General features: G+C 43.8%; 1 protein-coding gene across 6 annotated transcripts in view; it reads right to left on the reverse strand.

Annotated features, from left to right (window-relative positions):
- PRR5 (proline rich 5) overlaps positions 1 to 14,044 on the reverse strand; it is a 75,385-nt gene that overhangs the window by 9,778 nt on the left and 51,563 nt on the right. For all 6 annotated transcript variants that reach the window (XM_050323323.1, XM_050323320.1, XM_050323325.1 and 3 more), the window contains 2 exons: positions 13,680 to 13,771; positions 11,365 to 11,505 (listed from right to left, as the gene is read on the reverse strand). In XM_050323323.1, the coding sequence (XP_050179280.1) occupies positions 11,365 to 11,505; positions 13,680 to 13,771 (233 nt within the window). The remainder of the gene's footprint in view (positions 1 to 11,364; positions 11,506 to 13,679; positions 13,772 to 14,044) is intronic.

Below are 14,044 nucleotides of genomic sequence, written 5' to 3' on the forward strand. Positions count from 1 at the left end.
GAGAAGAGGCTTCTGGAATCGTCCCCAGGTGTATACAATTGCTGTTTTCTCTACAGCACTGTGGCACTTTTATTGACTAAGCCCACCCATTTTCAGTGGACATGCACAGCACTCTACTGAAAAACTCAAAGACTTGTTCTTATATCCCCTGGGCTTCAACATAAATCAGAAGGCCCAAGCAGAAGCAGGTATCAGGCTCCTTCACCTCCAGCTGCCCACCGTGTTCCCTGGAAGTCAGCCCTGCAGAGCAAACCCCCCAGTATTGCACAGATGGAATCACTTTTGCGGAGGAGCATCTCCATTTACACGTGGAGTAAACCCATGGAGGTATCAGATGTGATAATGGATTCTTCTCAGCCTTTGCAAGGGTAACACAGTGCACAGAATCAGCCGTGCAGTGTCAGATCAGAAGGTAACTAAATTCAACATTTCCTTGCTAACAGTGGTAGCAGGACAAATGCACAAGCAGAGAAAGGAAATAAGTCATGCTCAGTGCAGGCTTTCTTGCAGAGTCTGTTGATGCTTCTGGCAAGCAGGGATGTAAAAACTTGCCACACGGGACTTTGTGGTAGCCCTTAAGCATAAACAATCTGTGCTAGAAATTATTTAACCATCAAGATGAAGATGGTCAATAATTGATAGAGTAACTAGCTTCCAGAAATAAAGAACCAGCTTAACTACTGAGTCCTCTGAACATGTGGGAGAGGATGGATTGCTTTGGTACTTTTGCCAAGTGCTGTTCTTGACCCCTTCTGCTCAATCACCTTCACAGTAGCCCAGTGTTCCCTGATGTCCAGAGGGACCCTCTCCTGTTTCAGTTTGTGCCCATTGCCTCTGGTCCTGTCACTGAGCATCACAAAAAGAGCTTGGCTTTATCTTCTTTATATTCCCCCTTCAGGTGTTTGTAGCAACTGATAAGATGCCCCTGAGCCATCTCTTCTCCAGGCTGAACAGTCCCAGCTCTCTCACTCTGTCCTCACGTGACAGATGTTCCTGTCCCTTTATCATCTTCATGGTCCTTTGTTGGATTGTCTCCATTGTGTCCATGTCTCTGTTGTGCTGAGGAGCCCAGAACTGGACACAGCAGGTGTGACCTCCAAGAGTGCAGAGCAGAGGGGAAGGATCACCTCCTTCAACCTTCTTCTCTCCCACTTGCCTGTGTTTGCCAGGCTAGAAAATGTCAGGTACTTCCTCCTGGGTTTCCCTGATGACTCAGGCCACTTTCATCCCAAGCAGACAACTGTGACATTTTTTAGCCTTTAGGAAACAGATTCAAAACAGGAGCAAAGCTGCTTCAAGCGAGGACTAAATTTTGCTTTGTCAAAGCCTGTGTTGACTAAGCTGAACCTGATCTGCTTGAACTATGTGTGCCCTCTGCCCCGTGGGGGTTTCTCTGCTGCAGTCCAAAAGTAGAACAGGAAAATGTGCCTGGCTGGGAGGAAAGAGAGGTCACACCTTTGCAGACTGGAACAAGCTGGAAGAAAGCAGTTTTCTCTCTGAGAGGGCTCTCTGAGCCCAGTGCGGGGGGCTGAGAATTCCCAATGAATCCATTTTCAGTAAACCTCTATTTTGTGTTCACAAAGAGGTATTACCTCATGGCAAAGAACAAAGTGGGAAAGGTTAAGACTTATACATCAAATTCTCAAATGCTCTAAAGTCAGAATAACCCCTGTTGGGTGAATAATTTAATACCAGTTTACAACTGCCCTGTGCATTACATACCCATTCCTGGGCACTGGTGTCCTTTCTGCACATGCTGGGCAGATACAGTTGCACAATTCATGACTAAATCATCATGAACCCACGAGAATGCTGCCTCACAATATTTTTTCCTATCTCCATTTTATCCTAAGTCACTGGCAGACTGGTAAAGCCTCTGCCTCTTGCTTTTCTCATAGCAACAGCAGTCAGGGGAGGGAGAAAAGCTTGCCACTGTCATATTGACAGGAGTCAGCACTTCAGGGCCCTGTGCCTGCCTCAGAAATAAAGATCTTGTCATATTCACTTGACTCCCCAGCACGTGCCAAGTTGTGTCAATGTCAGTGTGGGAAGATGCTCTGTCTCTACCTTCCTTTCACTGGTGGCACTGAGACACAGACAAAAGATAAGGAACACTAAACACCCAGACATGGTTTATGTGCAGCTGGTGAGAGTTTTTCAAATGGCTTGGCTGCAGCGGGAGAGCCAGCAACAGCATTCTGCTTTCCAGAAAGCATCAAACACCAATAACAGGCCATTCTTCCCCTGACCCCCAGAAATCCAATGCGTTAATTTTCTTAACCTGTCACTAAACATTTCTTATGAGACTGTGAAAGACAAAGCAGAAGATGAAGATTAATAGAAGATATGAAATGACTGGTAGTAAGGAAGTTACTTTGAGGCTTTAAATACGGTGCTTAGAGTCCTGAAGCAGAAGCTCAACAGCCAGTTTGTTAATAAAGTTCCAGCAAAAATAATGGTACGAATTTCTACCTTTTATAGGTTTAGGGTTAGAGGTTTCTGATTCCCAGTTGAGTGACTCCCCTGGGCACAGACCAGAGCACTCAAATAAGCTCATGTGACTTTGAAACAACTCACCAAAGGAATCTGTACGAAGGTGTCTCTGAAGAGCTCTTTATGGAATAATGTCAAGCTGGAGTCAGTTTATGTGCATTTACAAGTGCTTTAGGACTGTCACATTACACTCCCAGGCAAATAACACACGTGCACAGAAGTGCATGTGCAGCCCCTGCAGAGACCAGCCTGTGAGTTACCAAATAATTAGATGTGATGTTTAACGTCCAAGAGGATAAATCTCTTCTTTTTTAGGCTTCCTCCTGAGGTTCTTGCTGATCTATACACGTTAAGCTCATCTAACCTTGCTGGGGAATTGCTGACTTTGAACACTCCAGGCCTTTACCTACTCTTGGCTCTGAGTGTTTTCTCATTTATTACAAGAAAATCCATCTTGCATTTATTTTCAGGTGGATATTCAAAGACAAAAAGGATGGCAGAGCCCTCCCTCAGTGCCTCCAGGCTCCTTTGAAGGGATCCACAAAATGCTTTTGCGGAGCCACAAACATTAACTTGACTGCTTTGACCTGCTTGTGAGGATTTCTGACACCGCCTTTCAGAGTCACACTCCCCTTTTAAACCATTAATGAGCATTCCACCCTCAGCATCCTCCAAGCTGCTTCACCCTTCACAGGTGACTGAATCTACTCCAGGAGTCATCTTCTTTTCTGGAACACACTTGAACAGACTGAGCAGATGAGCTCTGCCTTCTGGATTTTTAAAATTTTTGCTATTTCTGGTAGCAACGCCATTTTCATCACCAGCACTCATCCCTGTCAGCCAGGAAGCAGCAGATCACCTGTTTATCCTGGCACTTTGTGATTATTCTCCTGCCCAAGGAGGCTGAGCTTCCATCAATCCCACAAGGCATAAATTTAGGAGCCCAGGTACCCAGGCCTGAAGGAGCCCTCCTGGCTTGTAGCTAAAGCTTTGTTGAAAGCAACACTTTTCTACATAACAGTTTAATTTCAATAAAAATGTCATGACAGATTCAATTTCAATAAAAATGTCATGACAGATTCAAAATACTTGGAAAGCAACTGATTGGCTCTAGAATGGATACCCTCTCTCAGCAATCCAGTGTGCAGAGAATAAGAGGAAACACAGAAACACAAGCACACAAAATCTTGAGTTTACAGCACTAAGCAGTGTGCTCCCCAGATGCATTAAGGATGTGACTGCAGGAGTGGCTCTAAAGGGCCGACTTTCCCTCCTCCATCACCTGCCAGAGAATGGCAACTCCATACTCTGCCAAAATCCAGCAGCACTCAGAATTCCTGCAGCAACCAAAGTAATGGAAACCTGTGTGGTTGAAACCAACAGATGCCTCTTGGCAATATGACCCTACTACTGAAACAAGAGTCTTTTTGCCCTCAGCCCTGGCTTTGATTTAATCCACACAATATCACACAGCCACCTGCAGGGAGCAAGCCTTCTCCCTGCTTCTGTTTCAAATGTTAACAACACAGCTCTGTGTATAACCACATTTCTAGAGCTTTTCAGGCAACCCTGCTGCCCAGTTCCCCCTCTGCTATCCAGGGGCTTTAGCAGAGCTGCATCAGCTTCATACTGCCCAAACATCTGTCCTCATGTCATTCAGACATTTTGACAAACAAAAGAAATATCCCACAGCTTCTTCCAAGGTTTTGTTCTTTTCAACTAAAGGAAACCCCAAGAAAGGCTCTTGAGTGACACAGGAGGAATGAGGGATGTATTTTTTTCCTTGGAGACCAACAAGCAACCTAAACCAAGGGGACACGTCCACAGTCTCTGGGGGACATCCAGACCACTAAGGCCACGATGTGTTATTTGTGTGGCTCACTGGCAACAGGAGGAGGCTCTCAAGAGATAATGGTTTAAATCAAGTAACGTAATCCAAATCCTGCTCTATCACATGAAGAACTGTTTACCTTTTAATTGCTTGTAGTAATTGGGTAGTGGCAAGTTAATGAATTTCACAGCTCGTGTTGCACATCACCCTGTCTCATAGTTGTTTCTTCTGCAGCTGCAGCAAAACTAAGGGCGAGACTGTGAAATTACTGATAACAGACAATTAACCCTGTCTGCTTAGCAAGGGAGAAAGGATGCCTCCAAGAGACTCATTCCATCATTCCCCCACCTTCAGCAAATTATAACTGATTAGCCTTTTTATTTTTGGAAGAAATACACCACAAAGCTGCTGCCCTTTGCAGAAGTCCCTGTGCCACCAGCCTGGTACCCACTGCACCCATGGGCTGCTGGTTCTGGCACCTCCAACCACAGAGCAGGAGAGGAAAAGCCTGAGGATGGGGCTTGGGTGGTGTGGCAGAGCAGGAGCTTCCATACCTTTAACAGTTCTTCCCCCTCTCAGTGCACCTTCTTGGAAAGAGGCAGAAGCTGAGACGTTTAATATCGTTTGTTTTGATCACCCTGTCAGTTTAAATGGAAACATCTCTTCCCATAAGCATAAAATTCCATAGCATAGACAGAGAAACAGGCAAGCAACAGGCTGCTACTGGGTCTTGACCCAATTTATGGGCATAATCCAGGGACTCTGAGATCAGAGAAGGAGCTGCCTGCAAGGATGGGCTTCCAAGCTGTGCTCCGTGTGACTGATGTGCTGCCAGTTACTCCCCTCTCTGCCTTCCTCCCTTCTGCCCCATGAGAAAGCAAGATGGGGTTGGGGAGGAAAAGAGTCAGAAGGCAACATATGGAAGGTAAAAGGTGATGAAGCAGCCAGGAAGATGATGGGAGAAGCTGTTATCAGCCAAATGTCTGTGCTCAAAATGCAGAGAGCACGTGCAGCCCCAGGAAAGGCTCAAGGAGCAGGAGAACAGGCACATGGGCTGGCTCTGGAATCCCCTGGCAGGAAGCTTCTTTGCCAGGCCTGTGCTCAGACAGAGAGCATTAGGCAGTGAGAAGGCAGGGGCACAGTGGCACCTGCACAGGGGACCAGCCAAGCTGCTCTGTGCCCAGCAGCAGCTCGGCCCAGGTCTTGACTGGAACCTGTGGTCACTCTGAAAACCACAGGAAAGCCCATGTTGGAAACACTGCAAAACAACCCTGCACAGCCTTTCTGTTGGAAACTCCTCCTGCTGTTCTTCTCACGAGCAGGACAGACCAGGAGGGGCTGCACCAGTGACCCCAAACAGCATCAGCTGACTCTGTTACCTGCACAGACACAACTCAGCCATGGAGAGCAAAGTCCCCCCTATTCTGTGCCTGGTGCCACCACTGCCACAGCTGGGAGACACCACTCACGGTGCTGGTGGCACCTGGGATGGCTCCCAGGTCTGTGGTTGATCCTAAAAGTGAAGAAGTGAGAGCCACCGCCTGAGGACCTCACCTATAGTGATCTGGGCAATTCAAAACCCACTATTCCCTATCCCAATTTGTCTATCTGGAATTAAATTAAATTGGAATTACACTAACTGAATTAAGAACAGAAAGCTGTTAAGATAAACTGTGCTTAAAGTCTCTCATGTAGAACTGAAGTGCTATTAATTAAACTTCCCTCCCTTCCCACTTCCTTTAATTCTCAGAATGAGTGTCCATACAGAGTTCTAATGAGGTTTAATTAATCTTTTTTAAAAGGTAGCTTAGATTAACTTTCTTATGTTCCCCCTGTAGACAACCCATGAATTACAGTATTAAAGCACCCTGACTCAAAGGATTCTTGCACCGTGGGAACATTCCCTGCTCAGAGCTTTTCAATAGTCAAAATTTCTATGCTTTTATGCCAGTTTTAGTCTACTGGCCCAAATGGGTCCACAAAAGTAATTTGTACAGATTAATGCAATTAGTTAAAACCTTCTCCCTCTTACTCAACAAAATTATAGGGTCTGCAAGGACCAATTCAAGTTACAAATAATTTTACTGGTTTTGCTGCATTTTAAGGATTAAGGCTTTGCCTACCAATGAACTTGCACTGGTTTAAATAGGCCAGGTTTATTAACAGAGGCAAACTCTAGGAGACGTTTTATATTATTTTGATCAACTCCACCTGAAGTCATGCCCTTGATTAACTAACTGGTATCCTGCACAGAACTGACACTTTACTTATTACAGGGTACTCTTAAAATGCACTATGACCACACACCCAAAGGGAATCTGCACAATGCAAACTGCCTTGGAAAACAATCGTATTTAACTGGTATGGACAAGGTTATAGTCATATTCCCTAGAAGTGTCCTTCTGCTAAAGATGAGGGACAAGATGCACACTTAAATCACCACGCCGTGGTGTACATGAGAAAGGTTCACATATAACAAAGGAGAACTACAACATTTTATGCTGTTTCCCTGTTTTCCCACTGCTTAAGGTTACAGAAGTGTTAACACATGGTGGTGTCAAGTATACTGAGAGCTCGTTTTGGAGAGTACTCGATTTCAAAATGAAATCTGTTCTTTTCACGTGGCAATGGCCCTTCACCGGCCTTAGTTACAAGGAAGGGCCCCATGAGTGCAGGTCTATCAGTGTCTGTGGTGGTGAAGGCCAGGTCAGGTCACTGCTGCTGTCACTGCTCTGAGCTCTCTGGTCAGTTCCCAGCTCCTTGTCTCGTTAACACAGCACATCCCAACCTGCCCGAGGCAAGATGCAGATGAAATAGTTCTAGCATTTCTGCTGCTTCCATGCAGACGTGATTCCCAGCACCAGAAAACTAGCACAGTAATAAAGACCACATGAAGGAACTCAAAATCAAATATGACAAGTACTCCTCACTGGCAAAAAGGTCAACATTTTGTTTTAAAAATATCTTTTTCCTCCAACAAATAAATGCTGTGTCTTGCTAAAAATCCCAGTAATACAAATTCACTCCAGGATAACAAACCTCTGTCAATTTAATTACTGCAAACCACACTTGCTGATAGAGACAATAAATAAGACACAGTAAGAGAGAATATTGCATAGAAGCAAAAGTATCCACAAAATACTCTAAGGTGTAAAACCTGAGGGCCAGATTCTCAGTTTTGCATATGTCAACACAAAGCAACAAAGGATTCTTCCCTTTGTGTCAGGCAGTGTCCTGGCTGCAAGATTTCTTCCCCTGTGTGCCTGTGGAGCTGCTGGAAACACAGACAAGTCACCCCTTCACCAGGAAGGAAGGAAGGAAACAAATTTATGCACAACCCAGGGGAAGCACAGGTTTTTGATATGGTGATTTGTATTTAAATAAGGTCTGCAATACCTTGGTTTCTTCTTTTTGTGTCTTCTAAACCATGAGTTCATAAAAAGGGAAAGAGAAACTAAAAGCACGTGGAAACCTCACATCCAGACCACTTTGTTCAACCTATGCCTTCAGGACAAAGAGACTTAGTAGGACAAGCTCTCAAAAGCAGTCATCAAATTTGAAAACCTGTGGCCATGAACAACTGACTCCAGTTGACACACACTGCAGTGCTACAGCAAATCTGTGGCTGCAGCTTTGTGATAGCAAAGGCTATTTTGTTTTTAACCACTATGCTGTCTTTGGTTTGCTGTGTGGCTGCTGAGATGAAAAACACAGCACTCTTTGCATCTTGCTTTCAGATCTTGCAATGCACTTTTTCTACCCCCTTTAAAGTGTAAGGAACTTTCCAGAGATAACAAATAGGTCCCACTGGGCAGTTTTATGTATTTATTTTGTCTTCCTTTACAGACAAAGACAACGGGCAAGGGAGTTCAAATGAAGCTCAGAGAGCCAAAAAGGAAACCACAGGTTTTATTTTTCTCTTCAGAGCTTATGTTTAGTGAGGCCTCATCCCTCAGCATGAGATACTCTTTTTTCATCCCTCAGCACGAAAGATATCCTGTTGTGCTCTTCTCAGCTTTTTAAATACCCCAGGTCACCCAGAGAGATCCTATAAACTCAGATAATCTTGATGCTAACTGGAAGATGCAGATAAACACTCTTTAGTTCCTCTCCAAATTTCTCAGACCTCAGGACAGATACCTGGAGATAGGATGTTCCAGTTTCAGTGGCAAAGGTAACCTCTGACAACACGCCTTGGGAATAAGTCAGATTGGTTTATCCTCTGGTGGTAGTTTTGCTCTCTTTGGTTCACAGAGCACAAAGGAGAAAGTTCTCTTCTAAACTTTTCTCCTGTTTATCCCTATGCCTCCAGCTCCCTAATTTCACCCAAAGTGCAAGATCATCACGGTGAGACTGTCAACACACTGCAGTCTTGTGAGCTCTTGTGCATCGCTCAGTGCTCAAAAGCTGTTTTAGTTCTTTTACTTCCCTCAGTCATGACTCTGCTCTTGAAGGCCCTGCAACTGCAAGAGGAGCATCCTGGAGGCACTTCAGCTTATGCTGCCTGTGAGCAGCCACAGAGGATTAACATTTCAGTTTGTGCTTCGTAACTGGGTCACGCTGTGCAGGCAACTCACAGTTTGAGTGGTATAAGGCCCTTCTTCCAAACTGTGATAAAACTGCCACTGACCTTAACAGCACAGGAATCTCCCTCCTCTCCCCAGTTCTGGGCACTGCCTCTTTCCTGACAGATTGCTGGTTTGTCATTAGACCAGGTTATAGCACTGGTGAGACTGAAGAACCCAAGTATAATAATTAACCCAAGGTCTGATTTCTGTTCCGCTCAAAGGAGGGTATCTTCCAACAAAGCTTCAGATGTACAAGCTGCTACTATAATACTCATAACAGCTTCATCCCAGAGATGAAGGTTCTTCTGTCCTTCAGAGAGAGACATAGGAAGATACAATTTCCTTCTGTGAGGCTTTTTTTTTTTTTTAGCAGTCTGACGTTTTAAACACATAGAAATGGAGGTGTTTGTCTCTCTGGACAAACTGTGAGACCTGTGTCAGGTTGATGACCCCATCTGTCTCAAAGTACATCCTCTCTCATGTGTGCCAGAGGTCTGCTCTGGGTGCTGTGTCCCACACCAGGGTGTTCCATACATGGCTGGCATGGAACTCCAGCAAATTGCTCACTGTGGACAGGAAGAAGGATTTGATGCAAAGAAGGCAAAACAATCCCTCAAACAACAGAGTAAGGGGTGCGACTTAATTTCAGGCCCTTTTATTCAGAAGGTCTTTAGCAGGGATTATTTTATTCTCCCTGCCAGAGCCCAGACAACTGAGCAATGTGTGCACCTTGCAATAAGTCAGTCAGGGACTTCCCAGAGGTCACTGAAATCCCTCACGTCTTTTCCTGACAAACTGACAGAGCTCTTCCCCTCCACCATGACCAGCTAAAACATAATACCAGATGCATCATTTACCAAATCTGTGCCACTTTAATCCAGTCTAACAGGGCAGACTGGGGCATGTCAGAGTGGGCCTTTGCCAGCCTGGGACATCACAACTGCTGCCCCAAAGAATGTGGCCTACTCCTTCATTACAAAGCTGCACAGGGACAGGAACAGGGAATCTTGGCACTAATTCAACACTTGGTCCATCACTACCCTCATCTTCTAGCCTTGGGAGTCCACTCCAGTGTCACCAGGCTTGTTAGGGAAGAGATATTCATGGTGGACACAAACAGGGATTAGACAACATCCACATCAAGACATCATCTCTCAGTCTGGGAAATACAAGCACACAAGGCCACCATGTGCTCACTGGACAGCTGAACTGTTATGTCCCTTCCAGCCCTATTAACACATGGAATTAAACTAAATCAAGAAAATTCCATTATTATGTCACAAATGTATAAAATTTGCTTTTGTTTAATGTGGTATTTGAGTTTGGAAAAAAGCCTTTGTTCTGAAATCCGATTACTGACTAACACTCCTAAGCATGTAAATAGCTAATTCCCAGATCTTCTTCTGACCTTTTCCCACAATTTCCATTAGATTTTAAACCACCAGTTTGGCAGAGTTATTTCCAAGAAAGGACTTTCACCAACCCCACCACACAAGCAGAGGTAACATATGCAGAAATAAACAGCCAGGGGCAAACTCCCTCTCACTTGGTTATTGATTTCCATCAACAGCTTTGCAACGAAAATAGATTTGGCCTTTACCCTAAACAGGAAAAATGGGAAAACCAGGTTTAACACATTGTTATACACTCCAACAAATGGACACTGAGATAACAGGGGTGAAATCCCATTTCTTGACCCAGCAGAGAGAATCTTACTCCTTGCCTCCACTTTCATCACTGGCCTGATTAGATTATCCTGCACTTCAATACAATTTCAGACACAGAACTAATTCATACTGTGAACAGCAAAGAAACATATTTATAAAAAAAGAAAAAAACCCACAAGACAGGAAAATCTCAATTTCCTCAACCCCTAAGAATCCACTCTTGGTTCTCTGCCTCCCTTCTGCCTCATCCCCCTTCTCTCATCACAACCTCATGCTTTTCTTTAGTTAAGCAAGTAAAAAAATCTTTGCCTGGAATTCCTCATTTTGTTTCTCCTCATTACTACTAAAAAAATAATCTAACACTGAAGGCAAATAGCAGTATCTGGTCTTAATGATTTTGTATCACCAGCTTTGATAGAATTTGGTTAGAGTGACCAAATATGACCACAATTCAACCCTAAATTGCATATCCACTTTGCTGCCTGCTCCAGACGTGAAGCTTCATATCCTGAATTGCCAATGCAGCAAAACACAGCATTTAATGGAAATCCTGTCATTACCACACCCACGGGTTCTGTTTGCAAAACTTGGTGTTTCAAGGCCCACGGTTTCAAAACAAGTCTGTGCTCTCAGACCCTCTGGATCTCAAGGCATCTCTACAGTCCCTGCTTTTGGATAGTAGGACCACAGTTAATTGCTCTGGAATTCCGGGTCAGGATTTTTCAGTGAATGAGTAAAGACTTCAGCAATGCAGCACAAAAAGAGAGAGAAAAAAACACCAACCTGACAAAAGTAACGAATTTACCTGGAGTATTAAGAGCATCTGAATAATAGAGGGTGGAACTCTGGCTCTGGAACGGGATAATGCATCTTCCAGCTTTATGTTGAGGGTAATAATATTCCTGAAGTGCAGCAGAGCCAGCTGCCGGACCGAGGGCTCCTTCCCCTGGGAAACACAAACAGAGCAAGACCCATCACGGGCAGTGTGAAAACAAGTTTCAAAATCCACTGTCAAAATTCCTTCTGAGTGATTACAGAAATGGCAAACCTAAATGGAAAGCCAAAGAAACATAACAAAGGCCAGGGAGCAGCCCACGAGTCTGCACAGTCAATTTGATTTGGCAGCAGTGAGGGCTATGGACAATGACTGAGTCTGACTGTGTGTGCAGATGAGGGGTTGGGGTGAGCACTGAATTATATATATATTCATATATATATTAATATTTTGTACTTAACAGTGTATCACTTATGGAATGTATCATATGTTTAAAAAAAAATAAAAAGGGTTGCAAACTTGTTGAATTTCCATTATTTCCCAAGACTTTGAGTACTGGCTGGTTGCTGTCTTCAAGTTACAGCTGGAATCCTGACTCAGTCCCCACTTGTAGGTCCCCTTTTCTCTCCAGTTTGAGAGACTTCACTACAAGGCAGGAGCAGAGCTGAAGTTCCATAGTGCATTTTCAAAGACATCTTTTTGCAGTTCAACATTACCATGTCATTGAAGAAACTCCCAGCTGAAGAACACAAAAGAATGCAACACCACCTCTGCCTGCAGAGATTAACAGCTCCTGCCTTATGAGGAGTTGTAACACTATTCCTCCTGCTGGCATTAGGGTTTTTCCTTGGGTATGTATGGCTGGTTTTGCCTGCTGTTATGAGACCTGTGAGACAAATATTAACAGCTCTGGAAGGTCTAGTATTCAGATGGTGTTGACTTACAAAGTCTGGACTAAAGAAGCCTGACTCAACCCCACCCAATTCTTTTCACTTTGTTAATATTTATACTGAAGGAGAGAAGACCCCAAATCTGCTTCAGTTGCTCATGAACAGGATTTAGAAGAGCACACAAGCACAACTTGGGCTTTGGGAAGTAACCTCAGGACGTAAGCAACTAGATCTACTTGAATTTACCTGGGACTTAGGGCTCTTAAACTCCTCAAGGTTCCTTTCAAAATTCAAGTAATTATTTCCATCTGATAGGGAGGAGAGTCATCTTACTAAAATATTTTCAAAGGCCTCAGAAACACAACACAGAAAAGGGGTGTTTGGTGCAGTTTTCAAAAACCAACTGAGTTCTAATTCAGTCAAGTGCTTTGGAAAACCAGGCTGAGAGCCTACTTATATCCAAATAACTTGGATTTAAATTATGGGGCACTTAGAAAAACCTCCCTTTGTGTTTTAGTGTGTTTTTAATACCATCTTATTTCTATTATTTTGAAGTTTCCACTGGTAAGTCACAAGTCTATGAGTGAAGCAGCCCCCATGTTTTTTGAGCTCTTCCCTTTCAGAATCAAATTCTGTGTGAAGTTGCAGCTTTTCCACTGAATTTAGATGTCATATCTGTCACTACCTGCAGATGCAAATGGTAATATTGTTAATATTTGGGCAATCATTTTAGGCACAAAGTTCACTTGGAAAAACGGGAGAAGGTTTCTGAAGTCTCCCCAAATATGCTCAGGCACCAAGCGCCCACTAAAATCTGAAGGCATCTCTGAGCAGCCCCAGAAGGTCTCTTGTACAGATTTGCTTGGGACCCCACTGATAAACAACACTTTGTGGCCACCACTGAATTAGAAGATTAAGCCTTAATCCAAATCAGATCAAGTATCCACGGTGGATTTAAAATTACTGGAGTCAAAATCTGTGCTCATCTAAACTGGTCTAACTCCACTGGCTATTGCCGTCCCCTTCCACCAGCACAGGAATTGATCTCAGAAATATAACTCCTTTTCAAAAGTGGAAACACTGCAGGAACAAATTCACTGCAGAGGAGGAAATGCATACATTTAAGTCAACACCGTTCCACTTATTTCACTGTGTGCGTATTTCAGTTTATCAGTCACAACCTTTTTTTCACTTCTGGTGTGAATTGGCAGAAGGACTAACCAGCCTCCCTGCACTCCACTTTTGTTTGTGAAGTTCCCCTTCATGTTTTCCACCCAAGCACTTCAAAACCATTTGCATAAGGAACTTATTTGCATGACATGACTACACAGAACAGCTGCACTGGGAGGTTGGGCCAAGGAGAGAGAATGAAGGATTGCATCAATCTGCTGATGAACCAGTAAAGTTGCTTTTTCCAGTTTTTCAAGATTCTATAGTAACAGAGTAATTTTTCACCTGCACAGGATAGAAAATAGCCTGAAGCATGGGCAGGACATCACTGAAGAAAAAATCCCAGGTTTCAGCTAAGGTATCCAATAGTTTCTGCCCTGCAAAAACACAAAACAAACTCTTGAAGTGTTTAGGTTGTAACCAGCTCACTGCCAAGAGTAAAACATGCAGGAAACAATGTGAATCTCCTATTAAACACTAAGATGAATCACGCAGCAGCTATTAGCAGCACTGTGAAATTAGTACCCCTTTTGGTGTATCAGATTCTTCAGTATTTGTGTCTTTTCAGGTGACACATAAAATGCTCTTAATAAATTTGGAGACTACGAGGTTAGTCAGGAAAACCCTGTGAAGAACAAAGAGTAAAAGCC

Source organism: Myiozetetes cayanensis, unplaced genomic scaffold (assembly GCF_022539395.1).
Source record: "Myiozetetes cayanensis isolate MyiCay16 unplaced genomic scaffold, myiCay2020 scf3, whole genome shotgun sequence".
NCBI classification, from domain to species: Eukaryota; Metazoa; Chordata; class Aves; order Passeriformes; family Tyrannidae; genus Myiozetetes; species Myiozetetes cayanensis.